At 39.3% G+C, this 13,329-nt stretch overlaps 1 protein-coding gene across 8 annotated transcripts in view; it reads right to left on the bottom strand.

Annotated features, from left to right (window-relative positions):
* The window catches only part of ATP11A (ATPase phospholipid transporting 11A), a 121,823-nt gene that overhangs the window by 16,786 nt on the left and 91,708 nt on the right, over window positions 1-13,329 (bottom strand). For 2 of the 8 annotated variants that reach the window (XR_011853144.1, XM_072135588.1), the window contains exons 29-31: window positions 10,949-11,114; window positions 4,553-4,659; window positions 3,914-3,978 (exon numbers count right to left, since the gene is read on the bottom strand). Coding sequence is in view for 7 of the 8 variants with exons in the window: in XM_072135588.1 (XP_071991689.1) it covers window positions 3,927-3,978; window positions 4,553-4,659; window positions 10,949-11,114 (325 nt within the window). In the remaining variant the exon portion in view is untranslated. Of the gene's footprint in view, window positions 1-3,425; window positions 4,660-6,507; window positions 6,599-10,213; window positions 10,305-10,948; window positions 11,115-13,329 lie in introns of those variants that run through there. The other 6 variants (XM_072135589.1, XM_072135591.1, XM_072135585.1 and 3 more) reach the window with 4 other exon arrangements.

Genomic DNA, 13,329 nt, shown 5'->3' with positions numbered 1-13,329 from the left:
GCCACTTAGAATTCGGTCCCGGGTGTCGCCTAGTACCATCACCATCTCCCGCCTTGGTCCAGAGGGTCCACAACTGCAGAACCTTCTGCCCATTACAGTCTTCTTCTCCAGGGTTGTGACACGTAGCAAACATTTTTTAATGTCATAACTCTGATGGACCACAAAAGTTCTTTAAATTGGTCTTTCTGGTAGCAGTGACTCTGGCTGCAATTTAGAACAAAGAAGGCACTGGCAAAAGCACTTGATATGGAGCTCCCCTCACCCACTAAAATAATATATTGAGAAGCAAATTGCTGAAGTATTTTTTAAAACTACCGTATATACTCGAGTATAAGCCGACCCAAGCATAAGCCGAGACCCCTAATTTCAACACAAAAAACTGGGAAAACCTATTGACACGAGCATAAGCCAAGGGTGGGAAATGCATTGGTCACAGCCTCCCAGTATATAGTCTGCCAGCCCCTGTAGCATACAGTCTGCCCAGCCCCCGTATTATACAGCCTGCACAGCCCCCGTAGAATACAGCCTGCCCAGCCCCTGTAGTAGAAAAAAAATAACACTGTACTCACCTTTCCAATGTCCCCCGTAGGTCCTCTTCTGTCTCCAATGCTCCGGTGCTGCCTCTGGTCCTTCGGAGAGGAGCGGAAGAACCCGAAGAGGAGACAGAAGAGGACCTACGGGGGGCGTCAGAAAGGTGAGCTTTGACTTTATTTTTTTAGTTGACTTGAGTATAAGCCGAGTTAGGGTTTTTGAGCACAAATTTTGTGCTGAAAAACTATGCTTATACTCAAGTATATATTTCCTTAAGTAATAATGAGGTGACTATGATTATTTACAAGGGAACATGCAGGCCAGACTACCTGTTTTCTGTCCACAGGTTGCGTATAGTATTGCATCACAGCCACATTTATGCACGATCCATGCAGCCTTGTTTTTAAATCTTGGAGAACATCCTTAACACCAGTGGCACATGACTGTAGACTGCAGTTTTGCAGTTTTACGTATTGCATAGACGTGCATCTGCCAGGAACCCGAAGACCTGCTGTGGGGAGAAGAAGACGTGCTAACTTTAGTTAGTTCTAACTTTATTTTTATATAATCGAGTTTAAGCCAAGTGAGGCTTTTTTAACTCAAAAATTGTGCTGAAAAACTCAGATTATACTCAAATATATACAGTAGTAGGAGGAAAAGGTTCACTTAAAAATAACTGAGGCTAAAACTGACCCAGTTCACACATCATTTCAGCAGTTAGGCTAAGTTCACACTACCTTTCAAATCTCCGTCCCTCATCTCTTTAATAAAAAAAAGGTAAAGAACTGAGGTTTAATATATTGGTTAAAAATCTCATTGACCTCAATGTACATTTTATGTCAACCGTTATGTTATATTAGGTAGGTATCTGTTATCTAGCATTATTTTTAAAGGGAGGAAAAGTACTGCCCAATTTGACATGCTTGTGCAGCGCTGCGTAATCTGTGTGCGCTATATAAATAAATAATTATTATTATTTATTATTATTACTGCAGCCTCTGTTGTTTTTTACATCCAAAAAATACATACCGTAGATAACAGATACCTGCCTAAACCACACATAAAGGATGGGATTTTTATTTTATGCGTTAAACCTCTCTTTTTTTCTTATTTTAATGGAGCAAAACAACGGAGGTTTGAATGTTAGTGTGAACTTAGCCTTACTGTGAGCCAAGACCTGGTGTTGAGACTACACAGAAAACATTTATAATGGAAAGATTTTCATCTGTTATGTGTACCACTGTTGGTTGTGGCTTTATATAAGCTCTGCAAAAACATTTAAATGAACTGGGTCCTACCATAGATTAAAAATAAAGACAAGAAATTGTGTATTGTTAAAAAATATTCACCATGCTTCTCTGAAAATAAGATCTTTGCTGAAAATTAGCCTAAGCTTGATTTTTCAGGCCTGAAATAAATCCCCTACCCTGAAAATAAATCCTGGTTTTAAATGGCTGTATCTTTTAAACTATGGCTCCTAGAAACCCAGTACATGTTATTTAAAAGAGAAGACTACAGTCTACAGTCATGTGCCACTGGCGTTAAGGATGTTCTCCAAGATTTGAAACATGGCTGCATGGTTCGTGCAGAAATGTGGCTGGGATGTATTACCATACGCAACCTGTGGACAGTTGTGGCACTGTTTTAGTAATAAAAATGCTGAACATGCTAGGACAGTGATGGCGAACCTTTTAGAAACCGAGTGCCCAAATTACAACCAGGATCCACTTATTTATCGCAAAGTGCCAGCACAGAAATGTAATTTGTGATTTATACGCCCTGCTCTGTCACAGCTTTCATTGATAACAGCCCCTGAGGACACCAATAAAGCAGATAATAGAAGAAATGTGGATGATCATTGTAGCTTCACTCCAGGGTCCATTAACAGGAAGAATTGTCAGGACCGGAGCAGGAGCTACAATGATAATCCAGATCTGCCCCCCCCCCTTCACTCCTCCAGTAGTCCCAGGTAGCACTGTTACTTTAAAATATCTCTGTGCACAGCAAGTTCTGGGCTGTCTGGGACTGCAGGAAGATACCTGAAGTCATCTCTGGTGATGGCCTGAGTGCCCGCAGAAAGGGCTCTGAGTGCCACCTATGGCACCCGTGCCATAGGTTCGCCACCACTGTGCTAGGACATTATAGTATTCATGAATAAAAAATTATGATCTTGACAGTTAGAGATCACATGACCCTCCATCTGCGGCCATTTATGGACAGGAATGTCTGGCTGATGAGGTAAAAAACAGGAGGCTTCAGTTTACATATCAAGAAAGTGGTGCAGATCTATTAATAGATTTATATGGGTAAAATACCTAATATCCTGCCCCTCACACTTACACACACATTAAATAAAAATGGTATAGTGGACAACCCCTAGAGAATTGGAGATATCTACTGTTAAAGTTACAGTTAAGAGTGTTATTTTCAAATTGAGCTCCCATTCTTGACAGTAACTTGAACTGTAGACAACATCCTGTGGTGCCTAGAAACACAATCCTGATATCATATTAAAGGGGACTCCAGAACTGAGCAGAGTGGAAACCTCTGGCCAATCACAGCCATGGCTACTGGGTAGGGGTGTCAATTTACAGGATTGGCTGCAAGGCCACCAATGCGGCAATATGTTGGGGTCGCACTGGATGGACCCGAACCCTGGACATGAACTTAAAAAGAATTCCTGCTCATTTCTAGCAAACATGTAAACTCAAAATCTGTTTTATAACGTGTAGTACATATGTCATGGAGAGCAAATCTTGTTGGGGTGAAGGGGGAGTAGCTTACTTACCCATAGAATTAAAGCATACATAAATCCCTTAGATATCCATGTACTCAAATACCATATTGCTACACAGTGTAAATACATCACATGTTCACTCTAATAAACTGCACAGTCACAAAGAACCTTTCATTTTATTAAGCATCAGTTTGGTTGTTCCGCTCTACAAATTTGGTCTTGTATTGGTTGTGCCATATAAGCGCAGATATTGTTATCTCAACACAGTATTATGGTGCAGATAGGGAAAAGATGTAGCAGACCTAAAATTGTCATTTGATCTTGGGCGCAATTTTGTAAAGACTAAAATCTGACAAGTTCGGGTTTGCTGTATTTATAAACATAATTGAAACAATGACAAATTCAGCGAAGATATTTTTACGCAACAAGTAACATGTAATTTGAACTATACGATTTCTTCTTCTTAAACATTCTTCATATGTTATACGGATTGAACATAGTGATATGTTTTTCAGCATTGTCCCAAAGTTACAGTACTTCTAAATATGCACAAAGTATGTCATAGGACACAGCACGCATCTACAAGGTCCTGGGGAAAGCTACTGGGAGAACACAGGTATAACACAAACAAATTTGGCAACTTACAATGACATGAGTGTTAGACAGAGTTTCTTGAAAAGAAATGAGCACAAGAGAAACACCAGCATGTTCTTTTGGTACCAGCAGAAGAGAGAAAGAGAGAGGAGGATCTTCAGTTAGATGACATATTGTGCTCCATCAAATATCAACTTGTTGAATACGACACATAGTAGAAATTATCCACACAATTCAGTAGTATAAAACAATGAAAGCAGAAATATATACCGTGAGCACACAAATCTCTGGACAGGGGACAGGGGAAATGTATAGTGCTATCAGTCACACAGTGCCAGACTGTGAGCATTGTTCTTTGCTGCAGTATTTAGAAAAATAACCACCAGCCCCATAGTCCGTGTGAGGAGCGATGACTCCTCCGCTCAGACAACAAGTAGGCGTCCAAGGGGCTAGAGTTTTACTAGACAATCATTATGCTGCATCTCCTAAATTATAAAATAAAAAATAAAGAGTTTATAAAGGCTTGCAGTGGTGATGGGTCACACGGATGTTTCCAAGCCTGACCTGCTGAGGTATGAGCCCGTGCTGGAGCTATAGCGCGTATTGGAATAGCCGAAGAGGGAGGGGAGTTTGAAATAATCATTGCTTTGCCAGTGGGTGAGCATGACTTTTTTAGAATAATAATTTGACCTGCTGGCCGCTGTACTGTTGAAGTCGCTACTTTGGTAGTTTGGGCTCTGCATGGAGGCTAGAGGTGTGAACTCAGAAATGTGGTCCTGAGACAGGCTGGAAGCATTCTGTGGAGAAATAAAGCAACATTAAGACATAGTACAGGTGCAAAGTATGCTCAACTACAATGCACAAAACAGATTATCACTGGGGTATCATTTTCATTTTGATCATCATCATTTTGATCCTAGTAGTTTTTATAAATGTTGTGTTCACAGTAAAATTAAACATTTACAGATTGATAATTTACTAATCACTACCCATTCTGTTGATGGAGCCCACAAAATCCCTATTTTCTTAAATCCTTATAAACTAAAATAGTTGAGATCAATAATTCCAGGAACACATGTTGCAGAATTGCCAATGGATAACTCACAGAAATTTATGGTGAAAGTATCGTAATTGGAATTTATACAAAACTTGTCCACATGTTGTGTAAAAATATACATTATAAAATGATCTACAGTTTGTTAATAATTGCAGTTATTCAACAGAATCATTGTAGAGTCTCCGCTGTGGACATTCCATGGCAATTCAACCACATATAGACCCAAACTATAATTCTAAAAAAAAGTTTATTAACCTATAAACATTCAAAAAGTTTCATTAATGTATAGAGACCCTTATCCTTCCCTGTAAAACTTATTTACATATTTCCAAAGCAAAAACTGTTACCAGGTTTTACCAGACTACACTACCAGCCCCCTCAATGTTTAACAAATTTTCTTTCTAGAATTTCCTTTTTTATATGAAATCTCACTGGTTTACCTATAAAAATGATTTAGTGGTAGGTAGTGTCACTTCGGAAGCCTTTATCTTCTGTTCTATAGCACATATAAACATTCTTTATGTGTTTTTATTAAAGATAAGAATATCTTCCAGAACACATCAGACTTATGGCTTTGCGTACTACACACCTGGAGATACAGGTAGCTAAAGACATAGGGGCACATTTACTTAACCCGTCCCCGGAGTTCACTGAAAGTGCATTGTCCGACGATAATGCACTGTGCTGCGCTCACTAAGATTGTGCGCCCAACATAATTAATATGTCACTTCACCATCTTTTTAGTGGTGCATGTTAGGGGTAGGGCTGGCGACACAATTTGAAAGTTACATACCCTGCTCAGTCCGAATCAGTTGGATCGTCCAAGGGCACGCCCTCTAAATTGTGTTGCATGGAAGCCAGCCAAAAAAAGAGTCGCGTGTGACACAAATGCAATCCACCCACTACTTAAATACCTGTGCAAGCCATATTCCCATAGAACATAGGGCACAGTCCAAAAAAAGTGTTTTGCAAAGCCTAAGTAAATGTGCCCCATAGTTATGAATTCAAGTAGTAGTTAAGTTCTAGCCTATTAATATAGCTGCCTGTATCGTTGTTCTGTAGCCCCAGAGCCATAATCTTGATGTGCTCCATAAAATGTGACACCATTAGCATGTTTCTAGGTACTATAAAACATAGGTTAGGAACATCTAAAATGGCATCACCTTTTCAACCACTAAACTTGCCTCATCTCATTTGAAAATGGGATGAGAAGAGTCATATTTGCCTGAACTTGGAGATTTTTCTTATAGGTAGAGATTTCACATAAAAGCGGGTATTCCATAAAGGACATTTCATCCTTTACTTGAGGGGGCTGGTAGTTTTGTGGGGTAAAAGTTAGTAACAGGTTCCCTTTAAGTTACCATACGCCTGCCTTTCAAGGTAGCACTGAGGCATAGTTTTACTCATCCAAATCTGTATTTACTTATTCTCTTTACTGAGCTACTACTTTCTGTGCGTTTATCATGAAACAGGAGAAAAAGTTTGAGAACACAGATATCACTCACAGCAAAACGTTTGGAGGAGAAATGTCCAGAGTTTGTTCACACAAGAAAATACAAGAAGCACCACTCCTGTGTATTTTGGTTACCTATTCAGAGTATATGTTGAATTTAACTGTCAACAGCACTGGAATCTTCCAGAAGTCTCCTTTCTGAGTCCAAAGTTTGTTTCAATACCTTCTGCAAGGATGAGGAAAAACACTAAGATCTGAACATGCATGAGTGTAAGATGTGTATTTGTAAGGTTCTACATGGCTGTATGTATGATTTGACACAAAGCCAAGCACATGAAAAGCCCTATGTATGGCTGGTCTCCTGAACAACAACACATGGTCTTTGAGGATTCTTTCATATGACATCACAATAACCACGTGCAATCTGTTTTTTGTTAATGGACGGCACACAGCTACATTAAATATATACTTATTAATGAATCGATTCACACGGCTGTCTTCTTAACTGACCATGGGGTTATTCATCATACGCCGTTGCTCGCCCTGCATCGATCGCAGTAGGATACATCAAGAGGCTCTGGCTCTGATGCACGGCATTTATCTCTATACCAGGCTCTATCCCCTGGCCAGCCATGCCCCCCTGGTGCGAAGGTGGCAGAATGGAGAAAATAATCGAAATTGCTAGCTATAAGCTAGCATCTGCAATTATTTCAGGCGCAGAAACCCTGATAAATATGCCCCCACGTGTCTGTTCTGTGTAAAAGTAGAGCATATCCTAGTCTGATCTGTTTTTTTAGATCACTCATTGACTACATTCTATGCTATAATCTGGCATGTACAAAATATAGCCCAATGACAGATAAGCAAGAATTTAAAGATAAGTAAACACGCCATATTGGCAGCTGCAAGGCTATTTAGATGTTGGGGGTCACATTTTTCCTTAATAAATTGTGATGTAAAGTCATAACATGACATGTGGCCGGATAGACATAAATTGAAGAAAAGCAATGCACGGTAATCATTTATTTCAAGAGATAATTGTATATAACTTTCTACTAAAACATATACAATCCATTGCCGCTTATGGCCGATGTCAGATACAATTTCATGGTAGGCTTGCATGCTTCTCTCATTTTGCATAGAGAAATCACATATAAATGTCCATACAACAAAGCAAGCAGTGCAACATCCAGGTGCCCACACAGCACTAACTCTAGAGCTAGGCATCAGTCAGAATGCTTTGTGTGAAGGATTTATATATATATGTAAGCCTACCATGAAACAGCCTGACTCTTGAAATATACGATAGATGTGCATCACTTTTCTTCCATTCATGTAATGTGTCCACACAGAGTTAGGAAGGAAACTTCAAAGTGCCATCCCATCATCCAACATTTAAAGGGAACCTGCCACCAGGGACCTCATTTTCACTAAAGACAGGTTATAGAAGCCTATTACAGCAGCATTGCACATCTGCCTTTCTGCTGTCTCTAAGCATTTGCATTACAATTTAATTGTGTGTTTCAACTTACCTTGCACCCTAACAGAATCATCAGTGTAGTCCCAGGAGCTGGGCTTTGGTTTGCATGTATTTAAAAAAAACATGTGCCTTGTTTGTGTTGCAGACTGCTCAGCTCTCAGCCCCCACCTTTGTGCTCCTCTACAGCCCCCCCCCCCCACACTGATGTCAGCTCATCATGCTGTGAGCTTTGTTCCTTTGAAGGAGCACAAAGGTAGGGGCTGAGAGCTGAGGACTGAGTAGCACAGACAAGTCACGTGTTATTTTTTGAAATGCATCCAAACAATTCTATTGTAATTCAAATGCTTAGAGAAATCAGAGAGGCAGATTTGCAATGCAGGTGTGATGGGCTTCGGTAACCTATCTTTAGTGAAAATTAGGTCCCTGGTGACCTTTAAGAAGTCAGCCCACTTAAGATGAAAATCATTGATGTCAATGCATGATAAAGTTACGGTAAACTGTACAAAATAGCAAGCCAAAATATGACTTTCTTTGCAGTTAGTATTGGAGGTAGATTTGGTATATTACATTGCTGAATATAGTACATTTGTGTACCTAAAGCGTATGTTACCTTTTAAAATAAATGTCACCCCTAAAATCAGCCCTCCACACAATAACCTTAAAGGTAAGCTCCTCAGTAAGCCAGGGATATCAGTTTCATTGATATTTGCATATTGTTATGACACTTAAAAATCTATTTTGAGTAATAGGTAAATCAGTCATAAATGCTTTTGGGGTGTTAACACCAGGGCATGACCATCCCCCCCTCCCATTGCACTTCATATCTGCCCACCGCTTCCTCCACCATGCTGATGTCACTCGTCTTCTTCAGATGCTGCTCCTGCACAGTCCATCATAAAAAAGCGAATATCAATGAAACACATATGCCTGGCTTACTGAAGAGATGATCTGCAAGAAGGCAATCTTTGGGGACCTGATTTTAAGTGATAGATTTCCTTCAACAAGATTTCCTCAAACAAATGAATATGTCCAGTTTATGTACATATGTAATTACACTATTTCTGGATATTATGTGACTTGAAATTTCAGACTTAATTTAATTAGGAAGACATTTTCCCTGGTATATTCTTATATTCACTTGTACTTTTGATCTATGCAAAATTTGTTGACAAGTGACCATTTAACATAATAAAGCCGATGTAGTTCTTTGTTATTTTTATATCATAAATGGACGTGCTATGAAGAATGGGAATGTAAGCTAAAGCATAAATTTGGTGTAGCCAAGAGTTAAGTAAGTTACAGAAGGAAGTTAGTTCATTTTTTACAGTAAGCATCAGCGTAATATATTATTAGCGCTTCACAACACTTTTTTGCAAGATAGAAGCAAAGTCTTAAATAATAGAAGCAGGAAGAAATACAAGTGAACTCAAAGGCATATAAATCCTCCAAAGATTTTGCTGTTGTTTGCAGCCAAGCCTGCTACTCCCACTGGCAATGATCATGATCTGATGTATTATACTGGAAGGTAGCCATTAAACAGTAACCGACACACACCCAAGTAATGTACAAAAATCAACATGAGGTGCAAATAGAGACAGACTTGGTTATGCTCTAATGCATGTCATACATATTCTAAAAGAAAAACAAAAACAGCAGGGTGGGAAAAGTGGCTATAAAGTGGTTGTCATGAATTTTTGTTTCTTTTCTTTTATATGAAATATTATATTTCCATGGTCCCCCTACACCCAGCACCCGACCATTCAGCCTCTAGCTAGCTCTACCCATCACTGCCAACCTCTAGCTAGCTTCACGCATCACTGTCAGCCTCTACCTAGCTCCACCCATCACTGTCAGGCTCTACCTAGCTCCACCCATCACTGTCAATCTCTACCTAGCTCCACCCATCACTGTCAGCCTATACCTAGCTCTACCCGTCACTGCCAGCCTTGGTCACAGAGGAAATGTTTGATATTTTTACCTCAACTTGTAAATTAAGTACAATGAAACCAGAAAACCCTTTAAAATTTTGTGGCTAAAGAAACCTTTATTCTTTCCTAAGGAAGGTAAGTCACTTCTATACCCACAGTGAAGAATCTAACAAGAATTATAATATTACATTGCTTCAAATAACTACATTTCTCCTTCTTAAGAACATTTACGCTCTGGTTTCTAACCTAACGCATCTAGAAGCTCCCCATGTTAATAACATTGGATGTATACCAGGTATACAGAAAAACAGTCAACAAGTGGTGGTCAGCATGGCTTATACATGTATTGTCAGATGGATTTCTACTTCAAAGACAGTAACATAGAAAAAGAAAGTCTGGAAATCCAGGCAAAAGTGAGAAAAAAAAGTGTCACCTTTTTAGATCCATTAGAAAGTTATATTGTTCGTGGTCTGAGAAAGCATAAAGATGGTGGACTGCTCAACAGAAAGGCACGGTTGTTTAGTCTGTGAGTTCCCCAGAAGGTGGCAGCAATGTGTAAGCAAGGGAGCGGTTATTTATGCAAAGCAGGTAGGAGACAGGATAGGAAGGAAGCAGAAGGAGAAAGAAACACAAGGGATGTTTCAGTAAACACTAAAGCAATGCTATGCATATTAGTCTAAATCGAAATAAAAGCTCAATAACATGTGTGAATGGATATATTCTCATGTCAATGTGCATTGGACAGGTTCTTATAAGGAACCCACAGAACTGTGTTTGTTGCAGATATATGTTATCTGACTAAATCAGATATTCTATGTGCTAAATATTGAGCTTTTCTTTCAATGTTCAGATATTGGTTACAAATCACATGATATACAAAGATACAGACCTTGGCAACTAGAAGCAAATAAGTAACATGACTATAAACTTACTCTACTTAAACCTCTAATGTATATAAGGGAAGCATTATTGTTAGCTCGTATACTTCAAGTACATGCGGATAAAATTATAAACGTTTACTAACTACAAAACACATATCTGAATATTGTCTACAATACTGTTAGATGCAAACTTTGCTGCCTTGTTACTGAACACCAGTACATGACATATATCTAATGACAACATGGAATACAATGGAAATGATGACTTGTGAAGTATAAGGGCTTACCTGGATCCTTTCTGTTGCCGTAGGCCACAACTGTCTACATATGACCTTCTTAATAACATCAGGGAGAAGACTAACTGTAATAAGGAGTATAATGCCCAGCCATGCAGGACCGCTCGACAACATTTGCATGAACACATAATACATCCTCTGATAATTGAGAAAAGGCCTGAAATGGGAAGAAAAACGTCTGTGAAATAGTAATTTTATGACAAAATTAAGTTTAAGATTACATTTTTAGACTCCCCAACTCCCCCAATCATTTCAGGCAGTATTTGCAATTTATATATCACAAACCTTAACTGCTTTTTACCTCAATTCAAGATAACAGTGGTGACCGCAGCTTAGGTAAAGTGCTTAAAGGGGGAGGGAAGTAGTCTGAGACACACCCCCTGCCATCATTGGTTCAGGTTACTTCTCTCTGTGCATAAAGATGAATTAATTACCGGCTTCCTTGGAAGTCAGTGCATGGAGAACTGATTGCCATTACAGAATGACAATATAGTGGAAAATAGATATCAGGCAACTTACATGGATTCTGGGGGTTTGGAGGGAGCAGTAAATATACAGATAAAGAGGAAAAAAAGGAAAAATCTTAGGGCTTATTTAGAGGCACCTATTCAGTCAATGAATTAGAGATTAGGTTTTGGTTATATAAGATGGACCAAACATTACCCCAGGAGCATGATAGCAATATATTATGCAATGAACCTCTGCAGTGGGACAACTGTCTTGTACTGTAATAATTGTATGTTTCTGGTACAGAGCAGTCACCTTCTTGCCTTATGCCGTTTCATTTAATCAAATGCAGCTTCAACCTCCTTCTCCCATTTCTGATGGGACGATGTATCCCACTCTATGACATTTATCATTAGTCCTATGTAGCTTCTTGGCGTACAATTGTCGCAAACATCGTTTTTGCCGCTTTTTTAGCGAGAAAAAAATGCAACTCTAAAGTCACACAATGGTGGAAAAAATACACCACAGAGTGTGCAACACCTCAAGTATCAACTGAGAATTTTCAAAAGAACGCAAATTTAATTGCAAAACTATACCACATCGGAGGTGGTGTATGTCGGTCCATTGCTACTACAGCGGAAAGTTTTTGTTCAATTTTTAAGTTTTTGTTCAATTTTATGTTTGAGGTATCTGAGAATTTCCTGTGCAAAAAGGCAGAAATTGAGCACATACGTGGTAGTGGTGCCGTCTATTCGCATACAGCACACACAGCTGATGACACATCAAAAGGCATGTAACACTGCACATACACTGAGCTATAAACCCGACTGTTGGAAACAATTGCTCAAAATCCTGCCTAATGATTAATCTCCCTATAGTGCCTATAGTGCCTAATGATTCTGCTCTCCGTTGTAAGGCTAAAGTCACACAACCCTATGGGGGACGTATATACGGCCGATATACGTCCCCCATAGATGGCAATGGGCGCACAGAGCCCCATGGAAGCGGTACAGTGCCGCACACGTGCGGCACTGTACCGCTCCGTACCCCAGAAAAAGATAGGACATGTCCTATCTTTGTCCGTAGTACGCCGCCGTGCGCCATGTGTTCTTATGGAGAGGGGTGGGGGTGAGCTGCGCTCACCTCCTCCTCCTCTCCCCGTGCGCTGCCGTTGCCCGCTACGGTACGGCGGCAACGGCAGTGTGAATGTAGCCTAAGGATACATGGGGAATCTGCCTGACGCATCCTTACAAAAGGAGGACTAAAAACATTGTAGTAGCAATAGACCGACATACATCACCTCTTATGTGGTGTAGTTTTGTGATAAAATTTGCGTTCTTTTGAAAATCACCAGTTGATAAATGTGGTGTTGCACGCCATTGCGTGACTTTAGACTTTTTGCAAAAAAAACTGCAAAAACAATGTTTGCACAAAAATTTTGTGACAATTATACTCCAAGAAGCTACATAGGACTAATGATAAATCTCCCCCATTATATGAATGTAGCCTTAGCTATATTTTAACCCATCACTTTCTTTTAAACGTGCAAATAGGTTTTTCTACTTCATAAAAATTCTGGTTAATTGGAAAGCTTGCATAAAACTATATGATACGTATATATACATTATATAAATATATAAGTTGTAGTATATAACACAACAGCAGTTTTCCATCATTGAGAAAACTAGACATGAGGCATGGGTAACCCTATACTAGGGTAGCTGAATTGCATGCCAGCTAAAGTACACTGAGTGTTAATAATTGAAATAAGTCCATCCGGCATTTTATGTAATCCCAGACATCACCTTGCTACTAAAATAATCCCCAGTTACAGCACAACCATTTGAAAACCTAGAGTCAAACAAATCCCTTATGAAATGGAAATTAAGAATAAATGGTTATAGCAACAAGTAACCAAAAAAGTA

The sequence above is a fragment of the Engystomops pustulosus genome, chromosome 2 (assembly GCF_040894005.1).
Source record: "Engystomops pustulosus chromosome 2, aEngPut4.maternal, whole genome shotgun sequence".
NCBI classification, from domain to species: Eukaryota; Metazoa; Chordata; class Amphibia; order Anura; family Leptodactylidae; genus Engystomops; species Engystomops pustulosus.
This window is presented reverse-complemented; position numbering and strand designations above follow the sequence as displayed.